This window comes from Bombus bifarius, unplaced genomic scaffold (genome assembly GCF_011952205.1).
Source record: "Bombus bifarius isolate JDL3187 unplaced genomic scaffold, Bbif_JDL3187 scf7180000008178, whole genome shotgun sequence".
Taxonomy (NCBI): Eukaryota; Metazoa; Arthropoda; class Insecta; order Hymenoptera; family Apidae; genus Bombus; species Bombus bifarius.
The window spans coordinates 740,121-760,160 of NW_022884495.1; the positions used below are offsets into that span (position 1 = coordinate 740,121).

The following is a 20,040-nucleotide window of genomic DNA, read 5'->3' on the forward strand; positions in this document are numbered from 1 at the left end:
TCATCTTGTACCTTTTCTTCGTACACTGTATTATTAATTCGACGACCAAAGAGTTAGAAATTGAATTCAATTACTTTCAAAGATTTTAATAATTAGTCATTAGCCATAAACTTCGTATAAAATAAATATAAAATAATTAGTCATAAACTTCATTCAGGTAAGTCACGTTACAAGGTCTTACACTCGAGCGACGTAGACGTAGAGTCTTGTGCCTGACTGTACTTGCGTAACGCGATCCTGAAATTGTCCGAGGTCGATAGAAAAAGTTTTATGAATGAAATACGCGAAAATATCCGCGGGGTCGCTATAAATTCTTGGCTACCGTACAGTTTTACGCCAGTTGAATTTATCCATGTTTTCTGCATTGCAGGCGGTGTCGGAGAGGCTCGAGTTGGCACCCGCTGGAGGAAGATCAGAGCCGCAAGTGAGTACCACTTGAAAATGTACGCTTCCTTTTCCTTACGAATGTCATCAAGGCCGCGTGCCACTCAGCGATTTTGCATCGCGACGAAATCCCCACCGTCGCACACACGAGATGTCTGAAATCTCTTCCATTCCAATACGCGTCCCTTCCATTCATCCCATTTTCGCCAGTCTTCAACGTTACGTAACTCGCGAAATCCAGTCCGCTGCCTGACGAAATATTCGATTTTCTAGCCACGCGCGATTCCCTTCAAGTTAAAATCGTCCTAAGGTCCGCGTGCACGAAAGAGGTAAAGAAGGGAATAGAAATACGAGATACGAGATGTATTTTAGCTTTTGAAAATAGCGATAAGCGAGGCAATTGACCAGTCGGCTGTTGCGAGGTTGTTTGAAAAGCGCGTACTTAAAATTCGTAGGGAAAAGTAAGCGACGACGAGTATACTCGTCAGACGGAGAAACGACTTTTAAGAAATTTTATTATTGCAATTTGCTGCGATTACTGAACTGCGATTTACACAGGAAATTGAGGCTACCTTTTACGCGTGACGAGTATACTCGTCAGACGGAGAAACGACTTTTAAGAAATTTTATTATTGCAATTTGCTGCGATTACTGAACTGCGATTTACACAGGAAATTGTGGCTACCTTTTACGCGTGACGAGTATACTCGTCGTAACACGAAATATTGTCGTTTCTTCGTGGCCAGTATACTCGTCGAGAACAGCTCACTGGTCAGAGGAATAACTTTAACGCTGTAACGATTTTTCGCGTTTTGTAAATTCCTAAGGGGACTTGTCCACCCCAGAGTGAAACTTATCGCCGAAAGTAGCCGGTTGTAGCGTCAAAGAATTTTCAGACGAGTAGAAAAAGGTGACGACGAGTGTTTATGCGAACGCTATGCATTCAGGTTGCTACGTTATGCGAGGCCGGAGAGGTGTACCTGGCGCAGCACATGGGCGAACAGGGACGTTGGGTCTCATCCGCCGACAAGAAGAGCTGCATGACGGATAAGCTAGAGATTCTCGAATATTGCAAGAAGGTAAGTTCGTGGAACGTTGTTCGTCTCTGTCGACGTTTACATTCAGCCTGATAAATGATTCGATTTATACTCGTGATTTTCAACCTTTCCAGTAGACTCGAGCAGCTAGAGCTAACGTTAAGACCGTGGATGAGATCGTTCGAAATGTTTGAAGTTTCTGCAAGATAATTACATTAGAAGAACAACGCTCGTTTTCTTATAAATTACTCGTAAACTTTTGAACAACTTTTTACTTTATATGTAATGATTTTTCTTCTATAAGATTACGGAATATCGTGTATTAAATTTGCTTAATACCGTAGATAGAAGATAATTAAATTAGATGAACAACGCTCGTTTTATTATAAATTACTCGTCAATATTTCAAGAACTTCTTGTTTCTTACGTAATCATCTTTCTGAAAGGTTACGAAAGATGATATATTAAATTTACTTGATACTATAGGTAGAAGATAATTAAATTACAAGAGCAACATTCGTTCTATTATAAATTATTCGTCTAATTCTGAAGAACTTCTTACTTCATACGTAATCATTCTCATAGAAGATCACGGAAGATCATATATTGAATTTGTTCGATATTGGCAGAGTGCTCGGCCAAATTTGCCAGGGAATTGTTTCCGTAGTTTTGGAGTAAATAGGTCATCAATTTCGACCCCTTCCCATGAAGATAGAACTCGATTGTGGGTTTGCTAAAATTAATATGTAGAATAGTTTAATATATCAGAAGTTAACCTTGCTTCTCGAGTAGTTGGAAATTACGTAATTTGAATTATTGTTTAAAGTATATCAAGCACGTTCTTCGAATGTCCGAAGCTGTTTAAATAATTCGGCGAGAATGTTTTCAAACTTTCGCCAGCAATCCAACTACATACTTCCGTACAATCCACACTCGAGTTACGTGGTTTTGTCCGAATATTTAATACTTTGTATCGTCTGTATAAAATTTCTTCTATTATATATATACAGGGTGGTTGGTAACTGGTGGTACAAGCGGAAAGGGGGTGATTCTACGCGAAAAAAGAAGTCGAAAATATGGAATAAACATTTTTCGTTCGAGGCTTTGTTTTCGAGAAAATCGACTTTGAATTTTCGCTCGGTACGCGTGCACGTTATTACGTCTCGTTATAACGGATCTCACTGTAGATCGTTGTCTCGATGGAAAAATTAAAAAAAAAAATATTTATTCTACATTTTTGACTTCTTTTTTCGCGTAGAACCACCCTGTATATAAAATATGTAATCTATGATCGAACGAAATTTGCGATCTTCGCTTAATTTAGATTACAAATTTCGCGCAATTAGAATTTCCAATCTTTAAATTAATATTAGTGGTTGTCCCAAAAGCGTCTTTCTTTTACAGACACGTCTTCTGCAACAATGCAATTCTTACACAAACATGAAACCCAATATTGTTGTGATCTTTATCGTAATAGAACTAAATGGTTATAGTCGCGTATAATTCAGTAAAATAATATAAAGGAAAAAATATTGTGCATCTATTATTTCCTTATAAAAGAAGCTTTCGCCACAACCTGATACAAACTTAAGATATATCGCCTCTAGTTAATTACCTAAAGATAATTTGAAATTGTCATAGAAACTTCCTCTGATTTCCAAACAGTTAAATTAAATTCAGTAGGACTCGTTTATTGAAACGATTCGGACGTTTGTATCCTATCATCCACTTCCAATCTACGAAGGGATGTGCGAATTTATTCGTTGTGTGCGTACCGGTTGTTAATTTACGGAAACGAGCGCACTGCAGTTTCGATATCCGCGAGGCAACCACCTCTCTCTGCTGTCGTCGACGCACGGCCGTGTTATCGAGTGAAAGGCACGATAATTTCGCCTGTCGTATAATTTCGTCGATCGAAACGGAACGCGGTAGTAAATGCACTTACGTTAATTATAATGAAAAGTTGAAAGAAAAAAGAAAAAAGATATATAAACAGGGCTCGCAATAAAAATTCTCAAATGGCTACTAGTAGGTCGTAGGTGAACCACGATTATCTGGGTCAAACTGCAGGGATGTTACGTGCCAACGATTATCCGTAATTTATTCATATTTATTAATTTATGATGTACAGAGAGTTGCAAGGTTTAACAGCCAAACTTTGTTCGTATATCCTGTGGGTATAATCGGGCAAAAATTGCTCAACGATATAACAACTTACGAGAGTTTTAGAATATTTTTAAGGGTTTGCCGCGAATTATCATGTGCGTTGTACGAAGCATTTTGAAAATTTATTAATCACAGCCTGTCGTGATCGTATAGGTGAAGTTGAAATAAATTTGTAAGAAAGATATAGATACACGTGTACAGAAGCTAGAAAATATTTAGCGCAAGTATATGTTTCATAGAGACGACAAGAGTACTTGAACAATCAATCGTTCGTTCGATGGGACCATTTTTACGTTTGTTGTACGTCCCTCGTGGCGATTCGCTCTACATATTAATTCTCTGCTTATTTTTCCAAATATACGTTCGTAGTAAATATTTTGTAACTTGCATATACATTTTCAGATTGGTTTCGAGTTTTATCAATGCAACTATGACGAATGCGATCGTTGTAGCTCTAACGAAATATGGAATTATTTCGGATAGAAAGTTACATAGCATAATCGGTATTTGTATTTCTAGGCTTATCCGAAGAGAGACATCACCAATATCGTGGAATCGTCTCATTACGTGAGGGTTAACGGCTGGTGCAAGCCAGGCAGAACTAAATGCAAATTGTCACGTTGGGTCAAGCCGTACAGATGTCTCGGTACGTATTAGCATCAGAATTGCTCTCTGATAAGTGATCTGGATGGACAGTGTTTCAGTTTTCATTTAACTTTAGCAGCTCGTTTCGCTTTAACGGAGTCGACGTGGCTTTCTAAGTCAATAAAGAATGGAATTTTGACGTAAAGGTGGAATTTGAATATGCAGATGTATGTACGCGAAGCGATTTCTGGTGCAACGTTGAATCTAAAATATGGAACAAAGGATTCTCTCTCTTTCTTTTTTTCTTTTTTGTTCGAAGCATTGCCTCTGAGAGAGTCTGATTGCGACGAACGGCATAAAAGATTACAATTTCGATTAGCACGATTTTTTATTTATCTGATCCTACCGTGTATTCTGTAAGTTATGAAGGCTCTATCAGTGGCATTGACGAAGACGCAGAATAGAAATTGAAATTGAATATCCTAGATTTTAGGAAACTCGACTCTGATCTAAGCTGAATGATCATCTACCGTGTAACTTAACGGTACCAATTAAGAAAAGGTCGCGTTTATAATTCCTATTTCTACGCGTTAGCGTAAACGTCTGTCGAGAGCAGTCGTTAACGCGTTGAAGCGAAAGCGAGAAATTAGTATGTTAGCTTGCCAATTTCAATGGGAAAAAGTGTACACGGACGATTAGTAAACACGTGCTTTTACTATTTGCGTTTGGTAAAAGCGTAGATAAAAAGCTGAATATTTAAATGGCAGCCAGACACCTAACGCGATGAGAAGATCTCCGTTGAAAATGTAAAATCGCCTGCTGCTGCTGACTAAAAATGTATTCAAAGATATGTTCGACGATTTAGTGTGCCAACGTATGATATTACTTTTTACTCTTGACACTTGTATATTTTTTTGCAACAGAAAAATTGTGCAATGAAAAACATTTGCATGTCCCAATAACCATTTTGTAACACCGCTGATATTACTTTTATGCATATCTCAAGCAAATTTAAAGAAAGCTCCTGTTTTCTCCACCTCTGCTCTTTTTTCCAAAGTTATTGCATTCCATGTGAAATTTATGAATTCGAATTTAAATATGTATGAAGCGTATCTGTGCTAAAGTTTACCTGCGTACGTTTATTAGCTATAGCAAAAACATGGTTTGTTGCTCTATTCTCGCGTCAACTGAACGTGTATTCTCGTTAATAAATATGATTAGCCGACTATATGTATATCGCCTTTGCTTTGCGACGTGGCATTCATAAGGAAGTGAAAAGAAATAGGTTAAATAGATCCGGATGAAATAAAGCGTTCGTTGAATAGGATCACGCGTACACAGGATGTCCTGGATTTTCTCTGTAAAATATCTGTCAGCGTATACCGCGAATAAAAACAAAAGATAAATTGTCGTACAAACATGGTTCCAGAAATTCTTAATTAAAAGCGTTATAACAAAAGTACGAAATAATAAAGGACTATCTGCCTCTAGCGTTTATAATAACTTTTGTATAACAGATTTCACAGTCTACAAGTAAACAAAATTTCATATCTCTGTTCCATATCTTCTAAGATTAAGCATTACATGGCACAGGATACAGCGATAAAGTTTGCCACATTTGTCACATCCTGTATAATATATGTTGTTAAGAAATGATATTTCCCTTAGATCGTTATCTCTCAATTTCTCTCTCCGCTTATTAATTCTGCGAATTTAAAGAGACTCGGTTCGGTCGATATGAAAATTGCTGCGACGCGCAAATATTTCCGACTTCACGCTCATAATAATCATCCCGTTAGGATAAGATCTTTATCCGTGTTTATTTTCCATTTTCCATTTTCCATTTTCCCGGTGTCTCGCAGGCATTGCATCGATGCGATCCGGCTAATATATTCGTTTTAAAATTCAAATCCCCTCCTCTCGCCCAGTTTCCCGATAATTTAAATCTTCTTGGCGATCTTAACAAACGCTTATAACCGTTAATATACTTTTCTCGACTTCGTCCATGCTAATCGGGCGTCCCATTGCCGTATCATCGTAATAACAGATTTCCTCGAGGATCGTTTAATTCGTGCAACAAGAAATATTTCAGTCATGCTACCGAGCTTGGTAATTGGGAGCAGGGATTTTTTATTCCCTTATTAAATAGGAAATTTTATTCCGCTTAACAGGTTTCCACGTTAAAATAGAATTCAACGAGGTTCAAGTTGTCCAAGATGTTTTTGATATTTGAATTTTAGATGATCGACGAATCGTTTAGCTTTAACGTACGACTGTAGACCAGGCGTATAAAAATTGGAGATTCACGGGACGCTTGTCGAATCACGGGCTCGCACACGGGTATAATAAAACGATAGAATGGCCCGTAATAAAAAAATATCGCACTACACGTCACAACGTTCCTCTATAGAATCTCTACTCGAAGCTGATAAAACGACTACGAGAAAGAGATAAAATTTACAAACAGCCCCTGTGAAGTATCCTTCTGGTCATTGTGAACTTTTCAATGTTTAAATTTCAACTTTTTCCTTTTTCGCGCAACATCTCCGCAACGATGGATTTTTAAAAAATAGCGTAAAAAAAGGTATCGCTGCATTTTTCGAGCTTGCAAATTCTGTTGCTGTTATAAATTTACGTTCATGCCGGCGCATTTATAAATTCCGAACGACGAATGAAACGCAATTTAAACGTTTGACGTTTTCGGTATTAAAATTGTATTAAAACCTCGTTGTACAATTTTTGCGAAACGTTTCAAAATCATTTATTTATTCCTTTTGCGTTTCATTCTGTTTGTGTAAAAAAAAAAAAAAAATGTAATAACTCGCAGCATTTATTCATAGATGAAACAGCTTGGGTTATAAATTGGCTGCTGTTGTAAGCGTTTCCTAAGTTTTTTCAATAAAAATGTAACTCCTTTTTCTTCGATTTTAATAAGGAACAGTAATTTCAGCAAAAATGATTTAACTTCGCCGTGCGTACGAGATACTAGCTATTTATAAATTCGATGGAGTTTTCGCCTCGTAACGCGACTAACAAGAAATCTACAAATTCTGAATCCTTCCACAAACTACGTAAATTTATTAAACTTGAACTCTCTTCATCTGAAACATCTCCATCGTCCATTGCGAGTATCTAACAAACGAAAGCGTTAAAAGTACAAAAATTGGTACGGTTCGTAAAACGGACAACCCCAGAGAGGCAGAATTCTGAATTCTTCTACAAATTACGTAAATTTATTGAGCTTGAACTCTCTTCATCTGAAACATCTCCATCGTCCATTGCGAGTATCTAAGCGAAAGCGTTAAAAATACAAAAATTTGTATGGTTCGTAAAGTGAACAACCCCAGAGAGGCAGAATTCTGAATTCTTCCACAAATTACGTAAATTTATTAAACTTGAACTCTCTTCATCTGAAACATCTCCATCGTCCATTGCGAGTATCTAACAAACGAAAGCGTTGAAAGTACAAAAATTGGTACGGTTCGTAAAGTAGACAACTCCAAAGAGGCAGAATTTCTTCATAAATGCGAAAGTCGATTTCTTTGCATTAATGGAATGTCGTATAACGAGTATCGAATACGTAAATATAAATGTTGCGACGAAAAGCGTTTCTAGTTTCATTGCTAATTCGCGTACACGAAATTCGATTGATTTATGTAAACTTTCACGAGCGACTGTGTAACTTTCAGTGGACGCAGCCTGTAACAACCAAGTTGTTAATAATCAAACTGTTCCCATGACTTCGTACACGTCGTAAACACCTGCTGGTATAGAGTACGAAACGTAATCCCAAGCGAATTCTGACCGCAGTCTTAGGATGCCGTATACAAGTTTACACCCCCGAAGCGAGTCACTCTGATTTGCAGTTTCTGCCGTATCGATTCCTGCGAGTCGTGTCGAGTGGAGTTGTGCCGCGTCGTAGCGCCAGAGTGGCTCTCGTTAAGGGGTTGAGTAGACAGCTATGGACCTGTACGTGCATCACCATGTGACGCGATCTCTGCCTCGTGTCTCTTTCAACGATAAATATAGGCGTGTCCATGCCACAGTACCCGACCTTTTCCCTTCGCTTTTATTCACATCGACACGTTCTCCTTTTCAGAGGGACCGTTCCAAAGCGACGCGTTGCTCGTGCCGGAAGGTTGCCTGTTCGACCACCTTCACAATCAGACGAAATGCTGGGAATCTCACAGGTAAGCGAGCCAACGAGCGAGCGTCTCGTCGATGACGAGCCAACGCCGGCGTATCGATTTACGTGTCCGCCACCGCGTAACCCTATCCTCCACGACCATACGCTTCATCGGGGTTCCCAGTTCGATAATAATTTCTAGTTGCCTTTGAAATAAGGTACCTGCTGCCTCGTTAGGTGACCGCAGCTAATCCCACCGGAATTTTCAGATGGCTTCGTGTTTGCTCACACGCTCGGTTTAGTCCATTAAACGTTCCTTCGTCGAATAAAAATCCACGGTCTATAATAATAAGCGGACGAACGTTTACGTTTGTTCGATGCTTAATCAAAATCAGCAGAGGGAGATGACGTTGCGACTGACTCTGCTGATTCAAGGCGATGCTCCAGGTGCGTCGCGATAGCTGCACCGTGGACGTTCGTGCAGCTTTATGTTTTTATGAATCCAAGGAGCGAACAAAATTCGTTTCGTCTATCGAATATTATCAATAGGCGCCTCTATTTTCGATATTTTATACATTTTCGCGCACGTGCGTTCTGTAGATTTTTGCAGCCTTGGAATTCTGGAAAATCCATCGATATCCACGGTCTAACGATAGACCGAAGAACGTGTCCGATGGAAAGCGCCCCGTTGGAAGAAGCGAATAGAATCTTGCAAACCGGAATATATAACGCAATTCTGCGAAACGCAAGCTCGTAATTCGCTGAAAGGAACAGAAACTGGGAACATAATCCGGGAATCTTCCGTTTCAGGTGGAACGCGACCGCAGCCGACACATGCAGAGAGAGGAATATGAACCTGAGGAGCTTCGCGATGTTGTTGCCCTGTGGAATATCGCTGTTCTCTGGCGTGGAATTCGTGTGCTGCCCGAAACACCTCAAAGGTACGTAACGTACGTACATTCTCTCATATCATCATTCACGTTCATTCATCGACGACTTTCTTCATCTCTGTGTCGAACAGTGTAGTCTCTTAACGCATTCGCTGTTACCGACGCACCCGTTGCGTCCAACGCAACGATCTAATTGGCGATATTTAGTTGCAATTCCGTTGCGTTGTATCCTTCCTTAACAAAGTTTTGTTTTTAACAATGTCATTTTGTTTCGACACGTTAAACGATGCAACGAATGATGACGCGATAGGAGACTGTAATTATTACTTAAAGCTAGAGGTGACGCGTGGGGAAGAAACCCAATTCCAGTGATAAAATAATCGTATCGCAGTAACAGCGAATGGGTTACACCGCCTGTATGCACTGAAATGAGACGCAATGCACGTATCCGATTTTAAGTTACGACATTTGATTCTGTCGAATGTGAAAATACATTCTGAAATCCTTCGATGCGTGTCTCGAAGTCGACTTGTACAAAGTTCCGACGAGAAGACGTTAAGAAATTTTATTGGGAATATTATACTTCGAAACCGCCGACTTCGCCTGATATATCGTGTACAAGATCGTGAAAGCATTCGAATACTCGTAGACGCATTTTACGAGCGCGTTGTTCGCGTTATACGGAACGTTTGGAAGTTTCAAGTTAAACGAACTTTGCCGGTTCACTTCGCCTGTCCGAATATGAACTCCTATTACGTAAATGCAAAGCGATAGGTGATGGAGAAGATTCAACTACCGTGTTATAATATGAACCGCGGTACGTGAATTATTTGTTCACCGATGAATTCAGATAAATAGGGTTTCGCTGTAGTCTATTGTCGGAATTTTATTTTCGTACCTTATTGCATATTGCAACGTCGAATCCGTTATTTATTACATTTCCGCTAACGCACACACGTTTTCTGGCGTATCAGTCGCGATATCGACGATATCAGTTCGAATTTCAGGAACGACGAGTAGCCCCTTTTGTACGAGAAATTGAAAAAAAAAAAAAAAAGAAAAGGAGGAAAGAAAACGATGATAAGCGAATAAATCAGGGGAAAACGAGGAGAAGATTGGCTCATCGTTATGGTCGATCTTAAATTCACGAATTTTTTCGTAAGAATATCTAGTCGATTTATGGAAGATCGCCCTGAACACTTTATATTTTCGATAGATTTACGTCCCTCTCGAAGCTCTTTTACCGAATGAAAAACGCGTGGTTTCAACGTGATGGAATTTCCATAAATCCTGTTCGCCTTTCCATAAACTCTCGACGATTGGCCATATTTTATCAAAAATTTTGCTACAGCCATTTGTTTTAAATTTTATATTCCATTTTTTCTGCAACATGGATCTCACATACGTTTTTACAAAAAAAAAACAATGTTTGCGATAACTAAAATAATTAACAGTGTTTGCTTCGCGCATATCGATGAAAAACGTAATCTGATTATACAGCGGATGAATGTGATTATTCACATTGTTGCAATTTTACCGGAAACAGAATCGCGCTGGAAACATTTCGTACGGCAGATTAAACGAATTTCATGAAGCGATATTTTTTGACAGTAAATTACATTTTCTATTTTCTTTTTCTAATTTTCGTTAAAATCTAGCCCATTGCCGATTAATCCTACGTTGTCCATTCCTGTAATCCCATCGTGTGAAATTGTCTTTTTATTTGCTTTCGCAGTGAAACGTTCGTTTTCCAGTCTCTTCGAAACTTACACAGATAATTATATTTCCGACTAGTCGAAAGTTTCGACAATTCGTCGATTTAACTGCTTTTAGAAGACTTGCATCGTAAAGCTTCGTAGATCGTCCTCGTATTCGACCATGTCTTGTTCAAAAATCCCGCTGTTCGATGCCAGAAGAAAACGATTATCTTAACGTCAGAGATATTTGTCGAAATCCATCGAATTTATCGATTAACACATAAAAAGCCAGAAAATGAACAAAAGCCTATTTCGTACGTTTCCCTACTCGTCATCTTCCTATTGAAATTCGTCTTACCGTCTCAACCGTAAGTTGTATCGTGAAATCTAGAACTCGATCCGTGCATTGCAACATGTTTCAGATGTATATAGACGATAATAGTAGATACTTTGTATTTTGCACGCTCTGTTGTTGTCGTTGCAACTCACAGTAGCTCGTTGCATGATTATTATTGGAAAACGTAGCTATGAATATAAAGTGAAGCAGAGTCGAAGTTAAATAATTCGTCCTCGCCGATACCGATACTTGTAGCAAGCTTCGATCGCAAATGACGAAAAACCAGGTTTTCGCGAATAAAGATATCGGATAGTTCGTCTGTTCGAATAATTATCGAAATAAAAATTGATTCGAACAACGATCGATCCTGCTTACGATGTAAACCCGGTAAAACATGTTGGCCTTATTTCGTGTCTGCGTGTATGTAATTATCGATTCATTCTCACGACTCGCGTGTTTCGAACAACGTAGGAGTGAAACTCGCGGCCCGACGTTTGATCGCTGAAAAGGAAAACGTGTTATTGTAATCCGATCTGCGCGCAAAACGATGGAAAATATTACGTAGCCCGATTCATCTATTTGAGTAAATAGTATCGGCGTTACTGCGAAAAACGCGTTCTTTGTCGTTCTTTCGCGTTTCATTCTCGCTTTAAATCGGGCCCTTTTTCGCACGTCGAGCGATACCATTCCGGAATTCATGGAACCTCGTAATACCATTGAATCGTTTCAACGATTCTCCTCGTTGATCATCGATGTATGTAAGCTTTTAACGAAGTGACAAAGGAGACTTAACGTTTGGAAAACGTGCCTGTGACGTGCGAACCGTTTAGAAAGCACGACGTACCCGAGAAGCGAATGAACGACGAGAAAGAGAAGGACGATTTAATAAGAATTAAACGTTCTAATAACGCAAATTAATTTAATAATTAAAACCCGCGTCTGTTCGTTTCTCGCTCGATATTGATCGCGAACAGCCGTCTGATAGCGAGCTTCGTGCAAGCCACGAGCTCAAGTACGTCGGAAAATTAGATTCGGGCGGCCAATTATACGCTGTACCAGCGAGCCGAAATATTTATCGATGCTGTATCTTCGTCGCTAAAATCGCACGCTGAACACCATTGTTCGTACCGTATATTAATCTTCAAGTTGAAATACTTTCGCGAGCCACTGTACGTCAGCCAATGTGAAAATTCCTTAGAACCAGCCTTTTTACTCGAGTATTTCGTATTTAATGGACGTCTATGTACATAGACTTTCGCGATTGACTGTAAGCTGCATATTTCCAATTACGTTCATGAAAATCTGAGTTTACATAAACATCCGCAGTTTACTTATTAACGGTAACGTACACGTTGAACTTGATCGCATCGCTACTTTGTGCTCTATTTGCGATCGAGCGTCGTTCGGGCAGCTTGAAAACGAGAAAGAGAGAGAGAGAAAGGAAGAAACTGTGAAAGAAGGTGATGAAGAGAGAAAGAGAGAGAGAGAGAGAGAGAGAGAAGAGAGTGCATTAAGAAAGTGGGTACACTTCGATTCACCCTCTCCGTTTCTCCACGGGGTAGTTTACCCTTGCCGCTTCTATCTTACTCGCTCGTGCAATCAATAACGGCCGTCGACGTTCCCGACGACTGCGCAACGTAATACTATGGTTTTGCCCGTTCCTGCGCATCTTTTCTTTTCAATACACGATGCCGATATGCCTGCCGTACGTGTGTAGCTAATAAACTGCAGCCAATACGCTTATCCATCGTAGCCGCACTGTCTGCTGGCTTGATTCGCGACACGTCCCCTTGGCTTTCCACCCTCGAGCTTACTGATCAATAGGAATGACCGATGAATCACCGACGAAATTCCAACCTCCGCCACCGCAACCATCGTCGACCAACCACCGCTCGTAGGGTGGTGCTTTAGCCGGGTTTATTATGTACGCCGTGTTGACAAGCTTGTGACGAAGTCTGAATCACGAAGAAGAGGAGGAGGAGGAGAGAGAGAGAGAGAAAGAGAGAGGGAGGTGATTCTATCGTATAACAAGAGAAAGAATCAGTCGGAGAATGGAAAATAATCATTTATTTTCTACATTGGCCGGTGGAAAGAAGGTAGAAGTTTAGGGGTTTCAGAGCTTATAATTTCTCAGAAGGTTGTAACCTCAGAGGGTTGTAACCGCGAGGAAGATGAAAAGTTGAATTAAAGAAAAGGGTGATGATTAAATCTGATAAAATAAGTAAAAGACCGGTTAGCGATTTCGTAGATTATATTCTCCAATCTCTTAAATTATATATTCTACTTAATAAAAAATATTATAAAATATTGTATAGAAGGTATACTTGTTCAGAGACCTGGAGAGTATTCCTTTAATATAAGAATCGGTGTTCGAAGCGGCAAGCAATGCCAGCAAATGTTCAACGTGTCCACGTTTCTCGTTTACGTATCTTCTCTTAAAATTACCTTATCTGAAATTATACGGCCAGTTCGGCGACACGTCCAACTTTCCTACCGTCAAATTCTTCTACTCGCGGAAGACTGGTAGGGGACGACAGGTAGCGGTGACGAGCTACTTGTTTGCACATTTTGTTTATGCCGCTATTTTTAAGAGAGCCGAGCGTCCAGCTGTGCACGGTTTTCAACGGCGGCGATTTTCACGGACGAACTGGCAAAGCGTTCTTTCCCTCTGTGTCCGTGAAAATACGTGGAAAGCCCTCGGTATAGGTCGGCCGGAGGGGTTGATCGTCGGTCCCCCTGTTTCTTTTCGGTATATCGTCGGTCAAATCTTGATATTTCCTTCCTTCGTCGTTGGAAACTTGCGGATGAGTGTCCCCTCCGGGGGCGGGTTCGATCAACGACGATACGTCGATACGTTCGTGCAATAGCCGGACGATATTCTCGATGGAAAAAGTGCCAACACAACCGCCACGTGACCCAGATAAAAGGATAGCGGCGAGGATACGACGGGCGAAGCTTTTGTCTGCCTTTGCAGAACTCGAGAAGTCAGCTCATCAGCGTGTCTATTCTCGGAGAATGGGACATCTCGAGAACCTAGTTAGTCAAGACGGCTGTCCTCTTCAACATAACAGAGACAAATTAGAGTTTTTCACGGTGGAAAAGGGACGCGAGTCGCGGGAAAACATCGCCTCGCCGGAGATGCAACGGACAGGCGGATTTCGAAATGCGCGATCCTCGCGGCCTGTACCTCCCCTGCAATTTGCATTCGTTCTCCGTGTAGTACTATCGGCAGCTTTTATGTTAGCTATGCAAATTAATTCCGTGACTCTCTCTCTCTCTCTCTATCTTTCTGTCTCTGTCTTTCTGTCTCTGTCGTTTTGCCGAGCGGGATTCAAATTTTTCTTTATGCGTCGCGTAATACGAATTTAAATCCTCGTTGAAAGGATGTCGGTGAATGGAAAGGATTTTCGTCTCACTGCATACGTGTCAGCCTGTGTCAGGTGGATGTGCAAAGATTTGACTTGAAACGAAGTCAAATGACGCTTTCGGCAAATAAGTTGTTTCGACCGATTTGCTATTTCTCTTTCGCAAAGAATTTACCGAAAACGGCAGTTTCACTCTGTTTCGACATCGAATAAAGAATTTTCATAGACCTCTCGATCTTAGTCAACCAGTTAGCTGTTGCGATCTCTTTGAAAACTTTGAGAAACGCGTACCTAAAACGCGTGGCAAGAAACGAGCGACGACGAGTATACTCGTCGAATACAGAGTATGCGTGGCTGTTGCGATAGAATTACAGAAAATAGAGTTGGAAAAAGAATAAACCGTTTTATTTTTGAATTTTATTATCGACAGGGCTCGTCGTAACGCGAAACGTTGCCGCTTCTTCGTGACGAGTATACTCGTCGGAAACAGCTAACTGGTTAATCGTTTGAGATAGAAGGATGGATAATTTGAAATATCAGAAGAGTTTTCTCGAAACAGCGGACAGAACTTGGTCTGTCTGATCTCGGTAAAATATTATTTACATTTACGTGTAATTTGCAGAAAATATGAAAGCCAAGAAACCGATCGACCTGCCGATTCCCAAGGGTATGGACGAAGATCTCGACGAGGACGAGGATGATCTCGAAGATGACGATGGCCTGGACACCGACGCAGATGACGAAGATGACTCTGAAGCTGATCCCGAGGACGTGCTTAGCGATCAACCCGACGATGACGAGAGCGACGAAGAATATCTCGACGATTACAATTACGACACCACGACGAGGTAAATTTGCATCGAACCTGCAAGTTCAACTCATAAATATTAAATATAATTTTAATCGATAGGGATCAGTTACATCCCGTGTTCACTTAACATCAAGTATTCGATATATACAGGGTGGTTGGTAACTGGTGGTACAAGCGGAAAAGGGGTGATTCTACGCGAAAAAAGAAGTCGAAAATATAGAATAAACATTTTTCGTTCGAGGCTTTGTTTTTGAAAAAATCGACTTTGAATTTTGGTTCGGTACGCGTGCACTTTATCGCGTCTCGTTATAACGGATCTCACTGTAGATCGTTGTCTAGATGGAAAATTAAAAAAAAAATTTTTATTCTATATTTTCGACTTCTTTTTCCGCGTAGAATCACCCCCTTTCCGCTTGCACCACCAGCTACCAACCACCCTGTATATATAGTTATACGTGTTGGTCGTTGCAGGTGGAACAAAATCCTCAAGGACACTATTTAGAAATTACCTACTTTCGATTAAAAATGAATAATTACCCATCTACTTAATACCATTAAATTTGACCAATAAATCTACATGATTATCGCATAATCGTGAATAATATAACGTTCATTTACTAACGAGAGATGTATGCACATTCTGTACAGTCGATTGTCAACGACAGTTTCAACCACGGAGAAACCGAAACAGGACGTGACCGCGATGCCGTTGCCAGTTAGCACCAGCACACAACAGTCCTCTCAATCGCAGAGCACACCGGATCCGTATCTGACTCATTTCGATCCTCGTTCCGAGCACCAGAGCTACAAGCAAGCACAAATGAGGCTGGAAGAGGTGCACAAGGAGAAAGTAACGAAAGTAAGCAGGTGTTGTTACCACCTAGCTTTCGCTTTTCATTCATTCATTTTTCCTTGAATAAACCAAACGATATTATTGTCATTTCCTTCTTTTTTTTTTTATTTTCATTCTTGTTCACTCCGTTATTCACTTTTGCTTTCATTCAATTTTCCTTGTTTTTGCTTCTTCGCTTTCGTTGAATCACGAATGATGTAAATTTATCGAATGAGGAAATAAACAGTTTCGAGAGACAGCTATTACGGAGGACAGAGAAAAATAAGAGGTCGACTTTCCAGAGATAGCTATTATCTCGCGGGACACTAGTGTCGAAATCTTTGTGCTACAACGTTTTCAGGTGATGAAGGACTGGAGTGATCTCGAAGAGAAATATCAAGACATTCGTGCCCATGACCCGGTCGCAGCTGATGCTTTCAAACGATGGATGACCGCGCGATTCCAGGAAACCGTTGCTGCTCTGGAAGAGAGCGGTGCCGCGGAGAAACATCAGTTGAGCGCTATGCATCAACAAAGAGTACAAGTACGTGATTTGAGTAGAATAATCGATGCAGGTGACGAGCATTTAGAAAGGAGACAGTCGTGGATAGATTTCAGTAGCCGAAGGACACTCCTATATGCGAATCGTAATAATAATTATATTCTTCTTCTTCGTGTTTTTTAAATGTATTCCCTACCGAACAGGGTAGTATATTGGGTTTTTAAAGATTTAGTTGATGTAATATATTTATTGTTTTATTTGCTTTGGTTTATTCTTTTGCTTTATTCTCGAAATTAGTTCATGCAGGCCCATCATGATGTATTTAAAATAGATGATCTTCTAAATTTGCATGTACACATACTTACATGCCTAATTTATATTATAAATATCGTTTCAAACGTTGGAAACTATATTGTTTCTAACTAATGATGTTCTCTCCTTTTCTAAAATGTTGGAATTAAGAGAATTTCAGTTTAATTTGATTTTAATACAAAGAGAAACGCATAATTGTAATATTATCTTAATTGATACATAGTAGAATTATATATATATACGAATTTCTTTCGTACTAGTAAATTATCTCCACTTAGATTACAAAATATATTATAATATATGGATCTCATTTCTTCCTAAAATGAGCGCCGTTCAATGCTTAATTATATACATCATGTATACGAAAAGAGAAAGAGAGAGGGAAGTATAATATTTATTATGTATGGTATTAATTTACAGGAAGCTGTTAAACAAAGAAACGAGGAAGCAATGTCGTGCTACACAGCTGCTCTGAACGAAACTCCACCAAATGTAAGCTTCTCAAAAGATATTCTATATATTCCATATTTGTACATTCCATAGAATTCCATATAGAAATATTCAGTATTTAAGTATTCCACTCGCAAATCCGCGAATAATATATTACCCTCTTATTTCTTGTTCAGATGCATCGTATTCAGAAATGTCTTCAGAAATTGCTTCGGGCTCTTCACAAAGACAGGCACCATACTATTGCTCATTACAAACATCTGCTGGATAGCAGCTTGGAACAAGCTCAACGCGAGAAGCCAGCAACATTGGAACACTTGGCAGAGATCGATAGAATTACCAATCAGAGTCTGTTGATGCTAGAACGGTAACGTGTCGGTCGATATAACGTAACAGTCAACGTCTTAGAATATCAGATTCCAGATTTTGACAGTGCAGAAAAAATACATATACTTTAACTTAATAGAACACTATATGTATTTCGTTCGTTATATTTAGGTATCCTGATTTAAGCGCAAAAATTGGCCGCCTTATGGATGATTACGTTTTGGCCCTCAGGAGCAAAGATGAGACTCCTGGACTGCTGCTAGCGATGACACGAGAAGCGGAAGCAGCCATCTTAGATAAATATCAGGCTGACGTTACCAGTAAGCAGCAAGGTAACTTAGAAATTTAACGAATGAAGAACGTAGGGAAAGAACATGACAAAAACACTCTTGACTTGATTTTGTGATAAGAAGGAATATTGTAATATAAATTTGACTAAAAATGGAAAGAACCTGTTCGATGTAAAGACATAGTTGATGAAGCTTTGAAAAAAGTAAAGGCATATAACTGCCAAGATAAACAATCTTTTAATATTATAGTAAGTAATGTTTTTTAAGTTATGGTGACACCAAAAAAATACATGTTTATCCCAGAAACAAGGAAAAGAACAACCTTGGTGACTGAATTTCTCTCTCTCCTATAAAAAAATGTGATTTATTGTATTCTGCTCCCTCAGCTCTCATTGATAATGTTCGACAAATGCGACAAAATTCGATAAGAACTATATTTAAATATACTTCATTGATTTATAGAAAAAGAACATCAAAAACTACTGGAGCGAGTACGCAAGGAGCAACGCAAGGCTGAACGTGGCGAGTTACGTACGGAACAGGCGCAACAGGAAGAAAATGACTCGATAAATGACAACAAGGATATTCAACAGCCACCAGAGCAACCGTCTGCAGTGGCGGCTATGCACAGTGAAGGACTTGTAAGGGCAGCTCACAGCATGACACATGATATTTCCCACTCTGAACCGGTAAATGTAGTCATTAAATTGCCTGAATAATAATATCCAAGAAATATCATAATATGAACATATTTCTATTTTGTTATATAGGGTTACTCTGTGAGAAGGGAGATGTATCACAGGGAAAGTCGATCTGTCTACTTCACACTTGCGTTTGCTGGAATCGCACTTATGGCTGCAGCAGTGGTAGGCGTAGCAGTATTCAAAAGACGCAGTGCAAGAAGCCCCCACAGTCAGGTACATAAAGAAGACTGTTTTATTCGAAGTAAAAATTAAATACTCGTGATTTAATTATTAAATGATATTTATACTAAGATTGTTAATATTCTTTAAAATTAACATAAATCAGTTTTTAGCCAAATTTTACAGTATAATCATATATTTCTGATTTTAAACAGGGATTCATTGAAGTTGACCAAGCAGCTACACCAGAGGAGCGGCATGTTGCAAACATGCAGATCAATGGATATGAAAATCCTACATATAAATACTTCGAGATCAAAGAATAATTTAATCACCTCGGTCTACAAGAGATTTTATTTGAAACTGGTCTTTAATTGTCCGTTCTCGCGTATGTTCTTCAAGAATGTCATAGTATTTTGTTAGTGTAAGATAACTTTCAGGTTCGAGGTTCTTCCGAAGATTCCGAAAGTATACAAATCTACATCTTAGTGATATATGGAATACAATCTGTCCATAGGGAAATAGGTATTGCAATACAATATCATTATGTGAACGTCTCTTTATGATAGCTTGCGACGTTATACGACCACATTTAACGATCTATGATATGTATAAAGCAATATTACAAAACACCGTAGTAGATAGAAGTATTACGAGCTAGAACACACGCTCGTACTGCCAGGATTATCTGCGAGACAATTCGAAAGGGAAACAACATGCCAATGTGCCATATGGGAAGCGCGTAAAGTTGTCTTCGGAAGTATCTCATACACGTTGTTTTCGTTTCGTTGTCATATATGTTATTAACAAACTAAACACAGGAAGGAGCGCTCATGATGAAGAAAAAAAAAAGAAAAGGAATGAAAAGAGAATCATTACTCATATTAAATGTTATACGCGATACCCTTCGATTAGAAGGCTGTGGACTATGATCAGTTACGAACTCATTGTTTTTTTCAGCAATAGGAAATGCGTATGGGATGGAAGAAACGTATCTCGTCGATGACGCATTCACAGTATGCGTGCTGTTGCGCTCTTTGCTGTATATTTCTGAGTTCTGATATTT

The 20,040-nt window shown here is 39.4% G+C and overlaps 1 protein-coding gene across 4 annotated transcripts in view; it reads left to right on the forward strand.

Annotated features, from left to right (window-relative positions):
- LOC117209617 (amyloid-beta-like protein) overlaps positions 1-19,305 on the forward strand; it is a 46,333-nt gene extending 27,028 nt beyond the window's left edge. Inside the window, exons 3-16 of one of the 4 annotated variants that reach the window (XM_033451841.1) lie at positions 371-424; positions 1,332-1,463; positions 4,107-4,233; positions 8,272-8,362; positions 9,109-9,239; positions 15,210-15,435; positions 16,047-16,257; positions 16,592-16,774; positions 17,465-17,536; positions 17,671-17,861; positions 17,993-18,153; positions 18,574-18,800; positions 18,882-19,028; positions 19,190-19,305. In XM_033451841.1, coding sequence (XP_033307732.1) covers positions 371-424; positions 1,332-1,463; positions 4,107-4,233; positions 8,272-8,362; positions 9,109-9,239; positions 15,210-15,435; positions 16,047-16,257; positions 16,592-16,774; positions 17,465-17,536; positions 17,671-17,861; positions 17,993-18,153; positions 18,574-18,800; positions 18,882-19,028; positions 19,190-19,300 — 2,064 coding nt within the window. In that variant the 3' untranslated portion in view covers positions 19,301-19,305. The remainder of the gene's footprint in view (positions 1-370; positions 425-1,331; positions 1,464-4,106; positions 4,234-8,271; positions 8,363-9,108; positions 9,240-15,209; positions 15,436-16,046; positions 16,258-16,591; positions 16,775-17,464; positions 17,537-17,670; positions 17,862-17,992; positions 18,154-18,573; positions 18,801-18,881; positions 19,029-19,189) is intronic. The other 3 variants (XM_033451844.1, XM_033451842.1, XM_033451845.1) reach the window with 3 other exon arrangements.
- The last annotated feature ends 735 nt before the right edge of the window (positions 19,306-20,040 follow it).